Here is a 17,557-nt window from a genome sequence, read left to right as displayed (position 1 = left end):
TAATGACAAGAACCGCACCTTTTCCGTCTGGTACGTCCCCGAGGTGACGGGGGGACTATAAGGTGAGCCCTTGGCCAGTGGGGAGGCTTGCGACCTCAGGCGGTGGCTGGAGGTCCCCAGCCTACCCTCACGGCCCGCCCTTCTGGGGACAGGTCACTGTGCTATTTGCTGGCCAGCACATCGCCAAGAGCCCCTTCGAGGTGTACGTGGATAAGTCACAGGGTGACGCCAGCAAAGTGACAGCCCAAGGCCCCGGCCTGGAGCCCAGTGGCAACATCGCCAACAAGACCACCTACTTTGAGATCTTTACAGCAGGTAAGGGGGGGCTGCCGAGGCCCGGCTGGTCTGTGGGGAGAGCCACACTGGGGCCAGGGAGCTGAGCAGGTGCCTTGTGGCAGGAGCTGGCACGGGCAAGGTTGAGGTTGTGATCCAGGACCCCGCGGGACAGAAGGGCACGGTAGAGCCTCAGCTGGAGGCCCGGGGCGACAGCACATACCGCTGCACCTACCAGCCCACCATGGAAGGTGTCCACACCGTGCACGTCACGTTTGCCGGCGTGCCCATCCCTCGCAGCCCCTACACTGTCACTGTTGGCCAAGGTAGGCCCGGCCCTGACCGCCCTCTGCTGAGGCACTGCAGTCTGGGCCTCCCACAGGAGGGGGAGCCCCCTGGGCCAGTCCCGTTGCAGCCCACCCCAGGGCGCCTATTCTTGGAGCTTCCACTGTCTGGGCACCTGCTGTCTTTCCTCCCCTGGGGGCCCTTCCTCCTTTCCTCTCCTCGCCCCTCTCCATCTCTCTCCTCACGCTTTCACCTTTGGAAGAGCTCGCTCCAGCTGTCTAGAAACCTGCTGCTCTCTGCTCTGCCCACAGGGTCAACGGTACTTGGATCTGTCTTCTTCTTGGAAGGGAGGGCGGGGGGCTCTGGGCTGGTGTGTAGCAGGTGGGAGGAGGCCCGCCATGTCCTGGTCCAGGCCACAGTTGCTGGGGTCATGGTTCCTTCCAGTTCTTTCTTGCATGTCCCCCTCCAACCAAGCTCTGAGGCAGCCCCGCCCTGCAGGAGGCAAGGGAGGGGTCACCCAGCCGAGCTGCTGGTGCTCAGCTGGCCCCTCTGCCTACAGCCTGTAACCCGAGTGCCTGCCGGGCAGTCGGCCGGGGCCTCCAGCCCAAGGGTGTGCGGGTGAAGGAGACAGCCGACTTCAAGGTGTACACAAAGGGCGCTGGCAGTGGGGAGCTGAAGGTCACCGTGAAGGGCCCTAGTAAGTTGGCCTGGAGCCAGGCCAGGGTGGGTGGCGGCAGCCCCAGGTTCACTGCTGGGCAGGCCTGAGGCCCTCCTTGTCTTTGCAGAGGGAGAGGAGCGCGTGAAGCAGAAGGACCTGGGGGATGGCGTGTATGGCTTCGAGTATTACCCCACGGTCCCTGGGACCTATATCGTCACCATCACTTGGGGCGGTCAGAACATTGGGCGCAGGTGAGGCCCCCAGGCATCCTCTCTCCCAGCTCTGCCCATTCTGCCTCTCCTCCTGCCTCCCCACCTGATGATGAGGGGCCACACGGGCTCTTCCTGCCTGGCCGCACAGTGGGGCCCAGGCTGGCTCGTGTAGTGATTCTTGGTATTCCTGTGTGGTCTCCCATTCGCAGTCCCTTCGAGGTGAAGGTGGGCACCGAGTGTGGCAATCAGAAGGTGCGGGCATGGGGCCCTGGGCTGGAGGGCGGCGTCGTTGGCAAGTCAGCAGACTTTGTGGTGGAGGCTATTGGGGACGACGTGGGCACCCTGGGTAAGTTGGGGGCTGCACCATGGGCACCTGGGGACAGACGATGGCAGGACAACCCACCCTGAGGCTCCAGGGCACTGAGGGGACTGGTGGCTGTTGTCAGGCTTCTCGGTGGAAGGGCCATCGCAGGCCAAGATCGAATGTGACGACAAGGGTGATGGCTCCTGTGATGTGCGCTACTGGCCGCAGGAGGCTGGCGAGTATGCCGTTCACGTGCTGTGCAACAGCGAAGACATCCGCCTCAGCCCCTTCATGGCTGACATCCGTGATGCACCCCAGGACTTCCACCCAGACAGGGTAAAGAGCAGGCAGCGATGGCCTAAGTCTCACCCTGCTGCTCCTGCTTGGGGTCCGGTGGGGGTGGGCCCGGGTCCTGGGCTGGTATCCCCAGCAGTGTTCCTGGCACTCTGTGTCCCTGGCCACCCTGCCTGGGTTGTGGCTCTGGCAGCCTAGACCTGGTCCCCTGACAGCTGGGTGGTCTTCCACTAGGTGAAGGCACGTGGGCCTGGATTGGAGAAGACAGGTGTTGCCGTCAACAAGCCAGCAGAGTTCACAGTGGACGCCAAGCACGGTGGCAAGGCCCCACTCCGGGTCCAAGTCCAGGTAGAGTGTCCACGGGTGTTGGGGGCAGGGCAGGTGTGGGTACCCAGGCCTGGGCACTGACCAGCAGGCCACCTGCTCCTACCTGCCTAACAGGACAACGAAGGCTGCCCTGTGGAAGCATTGGTCAAGGACAATGGCAACGGCACTTACAGCTGTTCCTATGTGCCCAGGAAGCCAGTGAAGCACACAGCCATGGTGTCCTGGGGAGGCGTCAGCATCCCCAACAGCCCCTTCAGGGTGAGTCAACCTCCAGCAGCCTTTAGTCCATCTCGATAGCATTCACATAGCACGCAATTCATCCATTTCAAGAGGGTGGAGCACATTCACATCATCCCAGGAGGAAACTCCACGCCATCCTGACTCCTCTGTCCCACAGCTCCTGGTGACCACTAACCTGTTTTCTGCTGTGTCTATAGATGGAACCGTGTGCCACATGGCCTTTTGTGTCTGGCTTCTTTCGCTCACCACGAAGTTTACCGTGTTTTTATTCACGTTTAGCATGTCTTGGTGGTTCGTTCCTTTATTATTATTTTATTTATTTATTTTTTTAATTTTTGTTCTTTATTTATTTTTTTTGAGACAGAGTCTTGCTCTGTTTTCCAGGCTGGAGTGCACTGGCGTGATCTCAGCTCATTGCAACCTCCACCTGCCAGGTTCAAGCAATTCTCCTGCCTCAGCATCCTGAGTAGCTGGGCATGCGCCACTACGCCCAGCTAATTTTGTATTTTTAGTAGAGACAGGGTTTCTCCATGTTGGTCAGACTGGTCTCGAGCTCCTGACCCCAGGTGGTCCACCCACCTTGGCCTCCCAAAGTGCTGGAATGACAGGCATGAGCCACCATGCCTGGCCGCTTCATTCCCTTTTATGGCTGCATAATACTCCATCGTGTGGCCAGACCACATTCCATTTGTCTGTTCACTTGCTAACAGACACTGAGGATGGGCTTGCCTTTGGTGATCATGAACAGTGCTGTTAACAGTGGGTCCAGGTGTTTGCATGGACGTTTGCTTTCATTTCTCTTGGGTAGTTGCCTCAGAGTGACCTGGAGCATCACCCAGTCCCTCTGTGGTCAACTGAGGAACTGGCAGACTCTTCCCAAGGCAGCTGGACTATTCTGTGTGCCTGCCAGTGTCGCCGAGGGAGCCTCTGAGTCTCCTGCAGGCTGCTCATGCCCTTACCCTTGCCCCTGTGCCCTACAGGTGAATGTGGGAGCTGGCAGCCACCCCAACAAGGTCAAAGTATATGGCCCCGGAGTGGCCAAGACAGGGCTCAAGGCCCACGAGCCCACCTACTTCACTGTGGACTGCGCCGAGGCTGGCCAGGGTAAGGCCTGGCTGTAGGTGGGAGGGCAGGTGGCTGGGATGTCCCTGCGAGGTCTCAGCCTCTGCTCCTCTCCCCGCCGCAGGGGATGTCAGCATCGGTATCAAGTGTGCCCCTGGAGTGGTAGGTCCCGCTGAAGCTGACATCGACTTCGATATCATCCGCAACGACAATGACACCTTTACGGTCAAGTACACGCCCCGGGGGGCTGGCAGCTACACCATTATGGTCCTCTTTGCTGACCAGGTGAGTGCTGTGCTCCTGACCGCTAAGATGTCATTGCAGATAATGTCTGCCCTCCTCTAAGGCCTTCTCCTCCCACTGCCTGCAGGCCACGCCCACCAGCCCCATCCGAGTCAAGGTGGAGCCCTCTCATGACGCCAGTAAGGTGAAGGCTGAGGGCCCTGGCCTCAGTCGCACTGGTGAGTACAGGTACCCCATGGCAGGTTGTGGGGCATCAAAGGTAGGAGGGCTTATGGCAGGGTGCCCCTACACAGTCCCTGTGTGTTCCTTAGGTGTCGAGCTTGGCAAGCCCACCCACTTCACAGTCAATGCGAAAGCTGCTGGCAAAGGCAAGCTGGACGTCCAGTTCTCAGGACTCACCAAGGGGGATGCAGTGCGAGACGTGGACATCATCGACCACCATGACAACACCTACACAGTCAAGTACACGCCTGTGCAGCAGGTAGCCACGCCCTCCACTACAGTGACTGAGTCCCCAGCCTCCTCACGCAGCAGCCTGGGGGACAGCTCCGAGGGACTTACTGCCCACCCTCATTCCTTACCTGGGAAAGGGCAGGCATGGAGGCCCAGGAGGAGGTGGGGAGCAATTCTGGTGTCTCTAAATGCCCCCTTCCCTTCTGCACCCTTCCTAGGGTCCAGTAGGCGTCAATGTCACTTATGGAGGGGACCCCATCCCTAAGAGCCCTTTCTCGGTGGCAGTATCTCCAAGCCTGGACCTCAGCAAGATCAAGGTGTCTGGCCTGGGAGAGAGTAAGTAGTTGGGGCCCTTGTCGCAGAGGCCCTTGTCACATAGGCACCCCCAGCCCCAGTGTCGTCCCAGGGATTGACTGAGCTAGGTGTCATGTCTCTCTCCTTCCTTTCATCGTTTCTACAGAGGTGGACGTTGGCAAAGACCAGGAGTTCACAGTCAAATCAAAGGGTGCTGGTGGTCAAGGCAAAGTGGCATCCAAGATTGTGGGCCCCTCGGGTGCAGCAGTGCCCTGCAAGGTGGAGCCAGGCCTAGGGGCTGACAACAGTGTGGTGCGCTTTGTGCCTCGTGAGGAAGGGCCCTATGAGGTGGAGGTGACCTATGACGGCGTGCCTGTGCCTGGCAGCCCCTTTCCTGTGGAAGCTGTAGCCCCTACCAAGCCTAGCAAGGTAACTGGGGTATGGGAGGCCCTAAGGGTAGAACCTACTGTGTTCTCTGAGGGCCCAGGAGGGCACCCCATCTTCTCAGACCTGCCCTCAATCCTCCTTTTTTTTTTTTTTTCTGAGGCAGACTGTTAACCTTGACCCTGTTTAAGTGAGAGTAAAGGGGAGGAGGGAAATAGAAACCCACAAAAAGTCATCGGGTTAAAGCCTTTTTTTTTTTTTTTTGAGAAAGAGTCCACTCTGTCGCCCAGGCTGAAGTGCACTGGCGCGATCTCAGCTCACTGCACCTTCCGCCTCCCGGCTTTAAGCGATTCTCCTGCCTCAGCCTCCCAAGTAGCTGGGATTACAGGTGCCGGCCACCACGCCTGGCTACTTTTTGTATTTTTAGTAGAGACGAGGTTTCATCATGTTGCCAGGCTGTTCTCAAACTCCTGACCTCAGGTGATCCACCCGCCTTGGCCCCAAAGGGCTGGGATTAAAGTGTGAGCCACCGCGCCCGTCCTCCTTTTTTGTCCTTGTGACTGATGGATGGCCCATCTGGCAGGCAGCCTGGCCCACCAGCATCCCTGTTTGGTGAGGGCAGGAAGCCAGGGCAAGGGGAGGCAGGTGGAGACTCAGGCAGGAGGTCTGGGGTCAGGGGCATAGCATGGCCTTGGCTCCTGACCCCTTCTTCCCTCAGGTGAAGGCGTTTGGGCCGGGGCTGCAGGGAGGCAGTGCAGGCTCCCCCGCCCGCTTCACCATTGACACCAAGGGCGCCGGCACAGGTGGCCTGGGCTTGACAGTGGAGGGCCCCTGCGAGGCACAGCTCGAGTGCCTGGACAACGGGGATGGCACATGTTCCGTGTCCTACGTGCCCACCGAGCCCGGGGACTACAACATCAACATCCTCTTCGCTGACACCCACATCCCTGGCTCCCCATTCAAGGCCCACGTGGTTCCCTGCTTTGACGCATCCAAAGTCAAGTGCTCAGGCCCTGGGCTGGAGCGGGCCACCGCGGGGGAAGTGGGCCAATTCCAAGTAGACTGCTCGAGTGCGGGCAGCGCGGAGCTAACCATTGAGATCTGCTCCGAGGCGGGGCTGCCGGCTGAGGTGTACATCCAGGACCACGGCGACGGCACGCACACCATTACATACATTCCTCTCTGCCCCGGGGCCTACACTGTCACCATCAAGTACGGCGGCCAGCCTGTGCCCAACTTCCCCAGCAAGCTGCAGGTGGAGCCTGCGGTGGACACTTCCGGCATCCAATGTTACGGGCCTGGGATTGAGGGCCAGGGTGAGTTGCCCTGCCGTGGGGTATGGGCAGTGGGGACACAGGGACCAGAACCCCAGAGCCCCAGCCTCCTCTCTGTGTCCCTTTGCAGGTGTCTTCCGTGAGGCCACCACGGAGTTCAGTGTGGACGCCCGGGCTCTGACACAGACCGGAGGGCCGCACGTCAAGGCCCGTGTGGCCAACCCCTCAGGCAACCTGACAGAGACCTATGTTCAGGACCGAGGCGACGGCACGTACAAAGTGGAGTACACGCCTTACGAGGAGGGTGCGTGCTGGGGCTCCCACAGGCTGGTGGACGGTGGTGGGTGGGGTGGCCCGGGCTCCTCCTGACCCGGCCTGCACTCCTCCAGGACTGCACTCGGTGGACGTGACCTACGACGGCAGCCCCGTGCCCAGCAGCCCCTTCCAGGTGCCCGTGACCGAGGGCTGTGACCCCTCCCGGGTGCGTGTCCATGGGCCAGGCATCCAAAGTGGCACCACCAACAAGCCCAACAAGTTCACTGTGGAGACCAGGTGAGGGAGCCCCCAGGAGCCTGGGTGGCCAGTAGGCCTGGGAACCCAGGATGACCGGCTTCTGTTTGGACCAGGGGAGCTGGCACGGGCGGCCTGGGCCTGGCTGTAGAGGGCCCTTCCGAGGCCAAGATGTCCTGCATGGATAACAAGGATGGCAGCTGCTCGGTCGAGTACATCCCTTATGAGGCTGGCACCTACAGCCTCAATGTCACCTATGGTGGCCATCAAGTGCCAGGTGAGGCGGTGGCGGCCAGGGCAGGGATGGGACTGTCTGCTTCTCCCCACCCTGTCTCATACCGCTGCCATACCTTTGCCCCAACCCTCAGGCAGTCCTTTCAAGGTCCCTGTGCATGATGTGACAGATGCGTCCAAGGTCAAGTGCTCTGGGCCCGGCCTGAGCCCAGGCATGGTTCGTGCCAACCTCCCTCAGTCCTTCCAGGTGGACACAAGCAAGGCTGGTGTGGCTCCACTGCAGGTCAAAGTGCAAGGGCCCAAAGGTGAGTGTTTGCGTGCCTGGAGCCGGGGTCGGAGGGCAGTGTCCTCTTTGAGGGCTGGGAAAGGAGACTGGAGGCCCAGAGTGCAGAAGTGATGCAAGTGTGTAGGTGTTTTTGGAAAAGCCTCAGATGACAGTGCATCCAGGAGGGGGACTTAGCGGAGGTAGAACAGATGGGACTTGGTCACTGAGCAGATGTGGCAGGAAGGCAGGCGGGCAAGGTTCCCAGCTGGTACCCAGATGTGTGTCTTTTGTGTCAGAGGGGACCAGGCCATTCCCAGGGTCGGGCGGATGGGGATAAAGCGAGGTCTAGGCCTGGGGTCTAGGCCTGGCTGTCCAGTGTGGTGGGATAGGAATGGAGACCTAGGAGACTAGCTGAGGCTCTGTCCCTGGGTCTGGGGCCAGGCCTGGTGGAGCCAGTGGACGTGGTGGACAACGCTGATGGCACCCAGACCGTCAATTACGTGCCCAGCCGAGAAGGGCCCTACAGCATCTCAGTACTGTATGGAGATGAAGAGGTGCCCCGGAGGTAAGAGGCAGGCCTGCTGCCTGTGGGGAGTAGCCCAGGCTGGATGCTGAGAACCTGTCTGACTGCTCACAACACCCATACCCACAGCCCCTTCAAGGTCAAGGTGCTGCCTACTCATGATGCCAGCAAGGTGAAGGCCAGTGGCCCCGGACTCAACACCACTGGTGTGCCTGCCAGCCTGCCTGTGGAGTTCACCATCGATGCAAAAGATGCTGGGGAGGGCCTGCTGGCTGTCCAGATCACGGTGAGCTCCAGGAACAAGCAGGGGAGGCAAGGGGGCCTGGGCCTGGGCGGCTGGAGTGTGGGCTGTGGGTGGCCAGTGTCTGATCTCCCTTGGGAGCTGCACCAAGGAGGGCAGGGAAGGACAGGGCCCCTGTCTTTGGTTCGCTAAGGTTGTGACTACCTTAGGATAGTGGTGACAGGCACAGGCTCCCCAAACATGCACTTGCTGTTAACTCTGAGCACGTCACCAAAGCCTTTTGTGTCTCAGTTTCCCCACCTGAAATATTCTCATGGGGCAGGTATAGGATAAAAACTTGAGAACACCGGGTGAGCTCTCCTAGTGCTGGACAGGCCCTGGGGCTGAGGATGGGTGCCAAGCTCCCTGGCCGTGCCTGTTGTCATGTGGGGAGTGTGGGATGTTTTAGTCTCCATTCTGGACTCTGCCAGGTGCAGGCAGCCCTTTGGGCCATAGCAGTTGAGAGGCCTGAGGCCCAGAGGCTGTCCCTGTAGCAGCCACGCTGGGCGCTTTCCAGGAGCGCCTGAGGCAGGCCTGGGGCTACTTGGTCTTTTTTTTTTTTTGAGACGAAGTCTTGCTCTGTTGCCCGGGCTGGAGTGCAGTGGCCGGATCTCAGCTCACTGCAAGCTCCGCCTCCCGGGTTCACGCCATTCTCCTGCCTCAGCCTCCCGAGTAGCTGGGAATACAGGCGCCGCCACCTCGCTGGCTAGTTTTTTGTATTTTTTTTTTTTTTTTTGAGACGGAGTCTCACTCTGTTGCCCAGGCTGGAGTGCAGTGGCCCGATCTCAGCTCACTGCAAGCTCCGCCTCCCGGGTTCACACCATTCTCCTGCCTCAGCCTCCTGAGTAGCTGGGACTACAGGCGCCCGCCACCACGCCCGGCTAAATTTTTTTTTGTATTTTTAGTAGAGACGGGGTTTCACCATGTTAGCCAGGATGGTCTCGATCTCTTGACCTCGTGATCCGCCGTCTCGGCCTCCCAAGTGCTGGGATTACAGGCTTGAGCCACTGCGCCCAGCGTTTTTTGTTTTGTAGTAGAGACGGGGTTTCACCGTGTTAGCCAGGATGGTCTCGATCTCCTGACCTTGTGATCCGCCCATCTTGGCCTCCCAAGTGCTGGGATTACAGGCTTGAGCCACCGCGCCCGGCAGTACTTGGTCTTGAGCCAACTGCCTCCCCTGCCTTTGCCACACAGGATCCGGAAGGCAAGCCGAAGAAGACACACATCCAAGACAACCATGACGGCACGTATACAGTGGCCTATGTGCCAGATGTGACAGGTCGCTACACCATCCTCATCAAGTATGGTGGTGACGAGATCCCCTTCTCCCCATACCGCGTGCGTGCCGTGCCCACCGGGGACGCCAGCAAGTGCACAGTCACAGGTGAGCCAGCCTGCTGTTGGCCGCTGCGGCGCTCGGCACGGGGCTTGGGTTGTGCCTGTGTGCAAGGGCTCGCTGCTTGGGGCGGCGTGTGGGAGTGGGGGCTGCCCCCTTGAGTGACTCACCTGACCTTTCTCCTTGCTCTCTGCCCTCTCACCTCAGTGTCAATCGGAGGTCACGGGCTAGGTAAGCTGCTTGCTGGGGCCACTCCCAATGCCCCTCCTGCCCAGAGGGGCGACTTCCTTTCTTGGAGCCGATTCCCAGGACAGTTCCAGCTGCAGCTCTAGGCAGGGACAGAGTGGGGGGCGCAGAAGATTAGGCGTGGGCTGGAGGGCGAGGGCCCAGGGAGGCTTCCGGAGCTGAGCATGACCGCTCCGGCTCTCCCCCTCTCTGGGCCTTTATTTCCCCATCTGAGAACTCGGGTTGCAGCTGAGAGCTTTGGGGTGAGGTGCATCCTGAGAGGCACCCCACTGGGGACTCTGGGGTCTCGGGATCTTGGCACCCAGGGAAGCACAAGGGCTCCTGTGTGGGCTGAGGGAACAAGCGGTCTCCCCGACTCAGTGGGAGCCCCAGCCCTGGCCAGATCCACAGACCCCCAACCCCACCTTCCAGGGGCCTCTGCGTCCCGGGCTGGGGGAGGTGCATGAGCGGGTGGGGCTGGCTGGTAGTGCAGTAGCGCCAGTATCGACTGCTTGGGCGGCCAGCATGGCGGGGCCCGGCCCAGCCTCAGAGCCCCAAAGTGCATTCTGTGATCCGTCTCCCTCCTTCCCCCTTCCCCCATCCCCCAGCAGTGACGTTATTCAGACATTCCCCAACAGGCATGGAGGGTCACCTGCCCCAGCCAGGGACACCCGGGAATGCTGATGAGAGGCTACAGGCCTGGCATTTGGGCGAGGTGGCTAAGGAAAGGGTTAGAGGGTGGCTAGAGTTTTGTGGCAGGAGCGAGATGGCTTTATAGAACAGGCCGTAGGTAGGATCTGATGTGACAGGCGTGTATGTGCAGGGCTGGGGAGGCTGGGGAGTGCTGATTGCAGGGCCTTGGGGGCTTTGGGGGTGGGAGCAAGACTCAGTAACTCATTTCCCTGGCTATTGTTTGCAGAATGGAGACAGGGAGGGGGCGGTGCTGAAGTTGCTCTCCGGCAAGCTTGGTGGCCAGGGGGCTTCAGTGACAGCCAAATTAGGGGGCATACTTGGAGGATGGAGTGGCTCAGACCTGCGGATGGCCAGCTGGGAGCTGGGCAGGGAAAGTGGGGAGAGTTGGGTACCTGTGAAGTTGGGGTCCAAGACACTAACTAGATGGCATGGGGGTGGCATGAATGAAGCCTCCAGGGCAGCGTGGGCAGCAGGCAGCCAGGTCTTGGAGCTCGGGAGAGCTGCCTGGCCACGGCAGGCAGGCAGCATGGAGCCTAGTGCAGCAGGAGCCCTTGGCCGATAGTGGGACTTGGTGGCAGAGCCCTCGAGCTTGGCCTTCAAGTGGGTTTCGTGCTCCTGGCTGCTTCCCTGGCAGGAGGCCAGGCTGCAGGGGACACTGTCACTGCCAGGCCTCACAGCCCACAGCCCCCCAAGCCTCCACGGCGGAGCTCCAGATCATAACGTCACTGTCTCTCCCCTTTCCTTGGGCACTCTGGGGCCCTGGAGCCTGCTCAGCTGCTCTGCCCTCGCAACCCAGCAGTGGTGGCTGTAGCTTGGGCCTCCTGTTCTCTGTCTCCCTGGGTGCTGTCCCCGCTCTGCCAAGCCTGCTGCACTGCGCTACTCGGGTGCTAACCCCACTGCCTTCCGCTTCCCCGTTCCCACTCCTGCCTGCACCGGGCTGCTTTTCACCGCGAGCCTTCTCAGTTGTCAGGAAACTCCGGTTTCACCATCAGGCCTGGGGGGTGGGGAGGCAAGTGTCACGTCCCCCCACGCTGCAGCAGGACTCTGCCTCACCGCGTCCACACACAGCAATGGGGGCCGGGGCCAGGCCACAGGGGTGCGTGCAGGCAGCCGTGTACCCAGCCAGATGCTGACGTTCAGCAATGTGGGCCGTGGTGCTGGATGAGGCTGAGTAGGCAAGGGAGTGGCTGTCAACACTTAGGCTGGAGTGGGCCCTTCCTTTTCCTCCCAGGCACCTGGGTGCTACCGTCGGGTCCCTCCCACACGGGCACTTGTGGTGGTCAGGAGAACCCTTCCTGCCTTCTGAGAAACCACTCGCCATCCCAGCTTGGAGGGGCAGGGTGGGGCAAGAGGCCTGGCGGCCTGGCTGTGCTTGGTGGTGGCAATGAGAGGCCTGTGTGGGCGGCAGGCGGATGGGAACAACCTGAGCCCAGGCTCACACACTGGCCCCCCTTTGGGGACCCACCCTGCCCCACCAGGTGCTGGCATCGGCCCCACCATCCAGATTGGGGAGGAGACGGTGATCACCGTGGACACTAAGGCGGCAGGCAAAGGCAAAGTGACGTGCACTGTGTGCACGCCTGATGGCTCAGAGGTGGATGTGGACGTGGTGGAGAATGAGGACGGCACTTTCGACATCTTCTACACGGCCCCCCAGCCGGGCAAATACGTCATCTGTGTGCGCTTTGGTGGCGAGCACGTGCCCAACAGCCCCTTCCAAGTGACGGTGAGGAGGGGTGGGGGGTAGGTCAGCAGGGGCATCTGGCAGGTCCTGGCCTGTTCCCCTGGGGCCCCTCTGTGACAACAGACTCTCCAGCAGCTCTCTGCTTTGCCCTGCAGGCTCTGGCTGGGGACCAGCCCTCGGTGCAGCCCCCGCTACGGTCTCAGCAGCTGGCCCCACAGTATACCTACGCCCAGGGCGGTCAGCAGACTTGGGTACGGCCTGGCCAGCTAGGGACACTGGGGCTAGCCAGCTGGGTGTTCTGTGAGGCCCTATTTTACCATGTGTGAGGAGGGACCCGCAGATCCTCCCACTGCCCCTCACCCATGCCCTGTGTCTCCACTGCAGGCCCCAGAGAGGCCTCTGGTGGGTGTCAATGGGCTGGATATGACCAGCCTGAGGCCCTTTGACCTTGTCATCCCCTTCACCATCAAGAAGGGCGAGATCACAGGTGAGTGGGGACTAGGAAGGAGCTCGGGAGCCAAGGAGGCCAGATTGTGCCAATGAGGTGCCCTGACCTCAGCCCCACTGCCCCACAGGGGAGGTTCGGATGCCCTCAGGCAAGGTGGCGCAGCCCGCCATCACTGACAACAAAGATGGCACCGTGACCGTGCGGTATGCGCCCAGCGAGGCTGGCCTGCACGAGATGGACATCCGCTATGACAACATGCATATCCCAGGTGGGTCTGCCCTGCCTCTGCCCAATCCACTGCCCCACCACCTCACAGAGATGGGGCGGGGACACATGAGGCTGCCATTCCACAAGGCCCTTCTTCCTGCCTCAGGAAGCCCCTTGCAGTTCTATGTGGATTATGTCAACTGCGGCCATGTCACTGCCTATGGGCCTGGCCTCACCCACGGAGTAGTGAACAAGCCTGCCACCTTCACCGTCAACACCAAGGATGCAGGAGAGGGTGAGCAATAGCTCCGGTCTTGACCTGCTCTGTGCCCGGGATGCCCTCACCGGGCTAAGGGCTGGACTCAGGAGATGCTCCTGAATGGGGCTCCCTGCCCTGCTGCCCTGGCCGTCAGGGCTCCTCAGTGTAGGCCAACTGGAGTGTCCCCAGCATAGTTCTATGCTCACCCACGGCTCTCTCCAGGGGGCCTGTCCCTGGCCATCGAGGGCCCGTCCAAAGCGGAAATCAGCTGCACCGACAACCAGGATGGGACATGCAGCGTCTCCTACCTGCCTGTGCTGCCGGTGACTACAGCATCCTAGTCAAGTACAATGAACAGCACATCCCAGGCAGCCCCTTCACGGCCCGGGTCACAGGTGGGTGGCATTGGGAGCAGTGACAAACGGGTGGCAGGATGGGCATGGTCTCCCATGGCTGGACACACAGTGATGGCTGGACACACAGTGATGGCTGGCCTGCCCCCGCCAGGTGACGACTCCATGCGTATGTCCCACCTAAAGGTGGGCTCTGCTGCCGACATCCCCATCAACATCTCAGAGACGGATCTCAGCCTGCTGACAGCCACTGTGGTCCCGCCCTCAGGCCGGGAGGAGCCCTGCTTGCTGAAGCGGCTGCGTAATGGCCACGTGGGTAAGCAGCCAAAGGGTCCAGGGCTTTCAGAAAGGCAGCCGTCTGTGGGAACCCACGCCTTCCCTGACTGACAGCCCTGCCCTGTGTCCAGGGATTTCATTCGTGCCCAAGGAGACAGGGGAGCACCTGGTGCATGTGAAGAAAAACGGCCAGCACGTGGCCAGCAGCCCCATCCCGGTGGTGATCAGCCAGTCGGAAATTGGGGATGCCAGTCGCGTTCGGGTCTCTGGCCAGGGCCTTCATGAAGGCCACACCTTTGAGCCTGCGGAGTTTATCATTGATACCCGAGATGCAGGTAGGCAGTGGCTGCCCACCAGCTGGGGTGGGCACACTCTGCATAGCACCGAAGCTCAGGGGTATCCATTCCCCAGGCTATGGTGGGCTCAGCCTGTCCATTGAGGGCCCCAGCAAGGTGGACATCAACACAGAAGACCTGGAGGACGGGACTTGCAGGGTCACCTACTGCCCCACAGAGCCTGGCAACTACATCATCAACATCAAGTTTGCCGACCAGCATGTGCCTGGTGAGTGCAGCAGTGCCTCGGCAGCCCCCGTCACTACACCAGGGCCCACATGCGGTGTGTGACCGGAGGGGCGTGGCCATGCTTTTTTCCTGCAGGCAGCCCCTTCTCTGTGAAGGTGACAGGTGAGGGCCGGGTGAAAGAGAGCATCACCCGCAGGCGTCGGGCTCCTTCAGTGGCCAACATTGGCAGTCATTGTGATCTCAGCCTAAAGATCCTGGTAGGGGCTGTGGGGAGCCTGGGGAGGGGTCCTGGGGCTCAAGCAGCCCCAAGAGGAGGGGTGGAGCCCAGGGCTGCTGCTCACTAGCCCATCCCTACCCTGCAGAAATTAGCATCCAGGATATGACAGCCCAGGTGACCAGCCCATCGGGCAAGAGCCATGAGGCCGAGATCGTGGAAGGGGAGAACCACACCTACTGTATCCGCTTTGTTCCTGCTGAGATGGGCACACACACAGTCAGCGTCAAGTACAAGGGCCAGCACGTGCCTGGGAGCCCCTTCCAGTTCACCGTGGGGCCCCTAGGGGAAGGGGGAGCCCACAAGGTCCGAGCTGGGGGCCCTGGCCTGGAGAGGGCTGAAGCTGGAATGCCAGGTAGGCCTGCCACACTCTGAGCGCTTGCTCTCCTGCGTTGGCCAGGGTGGGGTTGGGGGTGGAGGAAGGAGCTGGCAGGCATGTCTACCTTGGCTATGCCTGGAGGGGGCCAAGGCTGGTGAAGCAGCCTTCAGTGAGGGCACACTGTTCTCTCACAGCGAATTCAGTATCTGGACCCGGGAAGCTGGTGCCGGAGGCCTGGCCATTGCTGTCGAGGGCCCCAGCAAGGCTGAGATCTCTTTCGAGGACCGCAAGGACGGCTCCTGTGGTGTGGCTTATGTGGTCCAGGAGCCAGGTACTGGGAACCCGGCTGGGGTTGGAGGAGGTGGGGCCTGAGTGTGGGTATTGGACCCAGGGATCGCACAGATGGCCCTGCGTGGCACTCACTCTTCACTTTCTGGTCCCAGGGCCACCCAGGCTGTTCGTGGGAGGCGGGAGGCCCAAAGGCTGATGAACCGGTCTTACGCTCTTTCCCTGCCCAGGTGACTACGAAGTCTCAGTCAAGTTCAACGAGGAACACATTCCCGACAGCCCCTTCGTGGTGCCTGTGGCTTCTCCGTCTGGCGATGCCCGCCGCCTCACTGTTTCTAGCCTTCAGGTGAGGCACTGAGAGAAACCGCCCACCTGGGGCTCCTGGGCCCGGACAGACCAGAGCCACCGCAGAGAGCAGCCTCGGCCCTGTGTCCAGTGAGCCCCTGGCCCAGCTCTGGGTTCCAGGCCTCTGCTCTGGCCGGGTGCAGCCCACGCTTGGGGTCGGCAGGAAATATCCTGCCCACCACGTGGAGTTTTTCTCGTGTCTCAGGTCTAAAGGCTTTGAACAGAAGCCTGTGCCCCTTGAGCACCAGGGCTGCGGTTTAAAGAGGGACAGCCTGCCAAGGCTGGGTGCTGCCCACAGGGTGGGGCCGCCCTCCCTTCCTGCCACCTGGGTGTGTGCGATGGCAGAGTGTGGGGGCAGGCGCGGGGATGTGTGCCTGTGGCTTGCTGCCCCTTGCAAATCAGTGGCTCTCCCTCTTTAAACCAAGCTGGACGCCAGATGGGTAAGTGCGACCCGCGGGCCTCCTGCTCCTGGGGCCTTTCCTTCCTCCCTTGCCCTTGCCCTGGCCCAAGCGCCCCATCTAACCATGTCTGCTGTGCTTCCAGGAGTCAGGGCTAAAGGTCAACCAGCCAGCCTCTTTTGCAGTCAGCCTGAATGGGGCCAAGGGGGCGATCGATGCCAAGGTGCACAGCCCCTCAGGAGCCCTGGAGGAGTGCTATGTCACAGAAATTGACCAAGGTGAGGCCCTGTCCCCGCCCGGCCGCCCTGCCCTGCTGGCTGGAAGCAGGCTGAGAGTACAAAAGGAAGGTACCGCTTCTGTAAGCAGCCAAGACGGGGCCCCATCTCCTGGCCCCCGCTAAGCCAAGCAACCCTTTCCCAATTGGTGACCCAAGCCATTGAGGATGTGGCTCACCGCCCACAGCTATTAGGAAGGCCTTCTACCCTGCAGTACCATGCTGTCTCCACAGGGAAAGACTCAAAGTCCAGCCTCAGTGCTGCTCAGCCCTTTAGCCACGGCCATGGTACTTGTGCACAGGCCTGGGGCAACCTTGGGGGTAGGAGGAGCCCAGTGGGCTTCATTTCACGGCCTAGTCTTGCCCTTCCAGCTGCATGACCTGAAGCAAGTCCCTGCCTGTCTCTGAGCCCGTTAACATGCAGGGGTATGGTGTTCACGGTAACCTTTCTTAGGAGGCAGTGAGGCCTGGGTTGGCTTGTAAAAGATTTCTGTCCCAATGCACCCTGACAGTGGGCAGCTTGAGTGTCTAAAGCTTCGGCCCTCAGGAGGTCTGCTGCAGGGTGCAGGTGCCCAGCATGGCTGGGCTCACACTGATGGACCGGCAAAACGGGTAGGGCCAGGGTTGAGGCTGTTCCTCAGACACCATTTGCTGGTTTGAGGAGGGGCCCCAGGCCCACAGCATGGCTCCCTGCTCCTCAGATAAATATGCTGTGCGCTTCATCCCTCGGGAGAATGGCGTTTACCTGATTGACGTCAAGTTCAATGGCACCCACATCCCTGGAAGCCCCTTCAAGATCCGAGTTGGGGAGCCCGGGCATGGAGGGGACCCAGGCTTGGTGTCTGCTTACGGAGCAGGCCTGGAAGGCGGTGTCACAGGTAAGTCTGTGGGTGCGGCTGCAGGTGTGCACGCAGCTGTTACGCCCCTGCCTCTAAGCTCTTGGTGACAACGGGAGGCATCTGGAGGTGACAAGCCTGTGCTGGGTGGCCGAGGACAGGGAGGCAGACCAGTCTGGCTCTGCCTGACCTCCTGTGCTCCCAGGGAGCCCAGCTGAGTTCATCGTGAACACGAGCAATGCAGGAGCTGGTGCCCTGTCGGTGACCATTGACGGCCCCTCCAAGGTGAAGATGGATTGCCAGGAGTGCCCTGAGGGCTACCGCGTCACCTATACCCCCATGGCACCTGGCAGCTACCTCATCTCCATCAAGTATGGTGGCCCCTATCACATTGGGGGCAGCCCCTTCAAGGCCAAAGTCACAGGTGAGCCTGGGGCCAAGCTGTTGGCAGCTGCCCAGTGCCTGGCACCATGGCCACCTCTTAGCCCCACCCACTCTGCCCTGCAGGCCCCCGTCTCGTCAGCAACCACAGCCTCCACGAGACATCATCAGTATTTGTAGACTCTCTGACCAAGGCCACCTGCGTCCCCCAGCATGGGGTCCCAGGTCCTGGGCCTGCTGACGCCACGAAGGTGGTGGCCAAGGGCCTGGGGCTGAGCAAGGCCTACATAGGCCAGAAGAGCAGCTTCACAGTAGACTGCAG

At 60.9% G+C, this 17,557-nt stretch overlaps 1 protein-coding gene and 1 long non-coding RNA gene across 2 annotated transcripts; one reads left to right on the top strand and one right to left on the bottom strand.

Annotated features, from left to right (window-relative positions):
* Window positions 1-164: 164 nt before the first annotated feature.
* LOC117064596 lies at window positions 165-13,730 on the bottom strand. Its single transcript, XR_004429572.1, has 3 exons — window positions 13,705-13,730; window positions 4,190-4,194; window positions 165-1,050 (listed from the first exon to the last, which is right to left on the bottom strand). It is a non-coding gene; the product is annotated as an uncharacterized LOC117064596 (long non-coding RNA).
* Window positions 165-17,087, top strand: FLNA (filamin A). Its single transcript, XM_033178577.1, is given in 40 exon segments — window positions 165-315; window positions 399-599; window positions 1,118-1,255; window positions 1,344-1,467; window positions 1,638-1,774; window positions 1,875-2,068; window positions 2,261-2,374; window positions 2,468-2,611; window positions 3,574-3,697; window positions 3,780-3,940; window positions 4,026-4,116; window positions 4,210-4,379; window positions 4,570-4,687; window positions 4,812-5,074; window positions 5,748-6,345; window positions 6,434-6,607; window positions 6,693-6,855; window positions 6,930-7,090; window positions 7,182-7,352; window positions 7,754-7,877; window positions 7,965-8,121; window positions 9,310-9,499; window positions 9,659-9,682; window positions 11,848-12,095; window positions 12,209-12,304; window positions 12,438-12,540; window positions 12,629-12,769; window positions 12,875-13,003; window positions 13,190-13,288; window positions 13,291-13,362; window positions 13,475-13,636; window positions 13,728-13,931; window positions 14,008-14,160; window positions 14,256-14,377; window positions 14,483-14,749; window positions 14,908-15,044; window positions 15,232-15,347; window positions 15,890-16,022; window positions 16,720-16,896; window positions 17,060-17,087. Coding segments are annotated over 34 exon segments (5,172 nt in total). The 5' UTR covers window positions 165-315; window positions 399-517; the 3' UTR covers window positions 14,504-14,749; window positions 14,908-15,044; window positions 15,232-15,347; window positions 15,890-16,022; window positions 16,720-16,896; window positions 17,060-17,087.
* The last annotated feature ends 470 nt before the right edge of the window (window positions 17,088-17,557 follow it).

Source organism: Trachypithecus francoisi, unplaced genomic scaffold (assembly GCF_009764315.1).
Source record: "Trachypithecus francoisi isolate TF-2019V2 unplaced genomic scaffold, Tfra_2.0 Contig00133, whole genome shotgun sequence".
In the NCBI taxonomy this organism is placed as follows: domain Eukaryota; kingdom Metazoa; phylum Chordata; class Mammalia; order Primates; family Cercopithecidae; genus Trachypithecus; species Trachypithecus francoisi.
The sequence above is the reverse complement of the archived record's forward strand: the minus strand, read 5'-3'. Positions and strand labels throughout refer to the sequence as shown.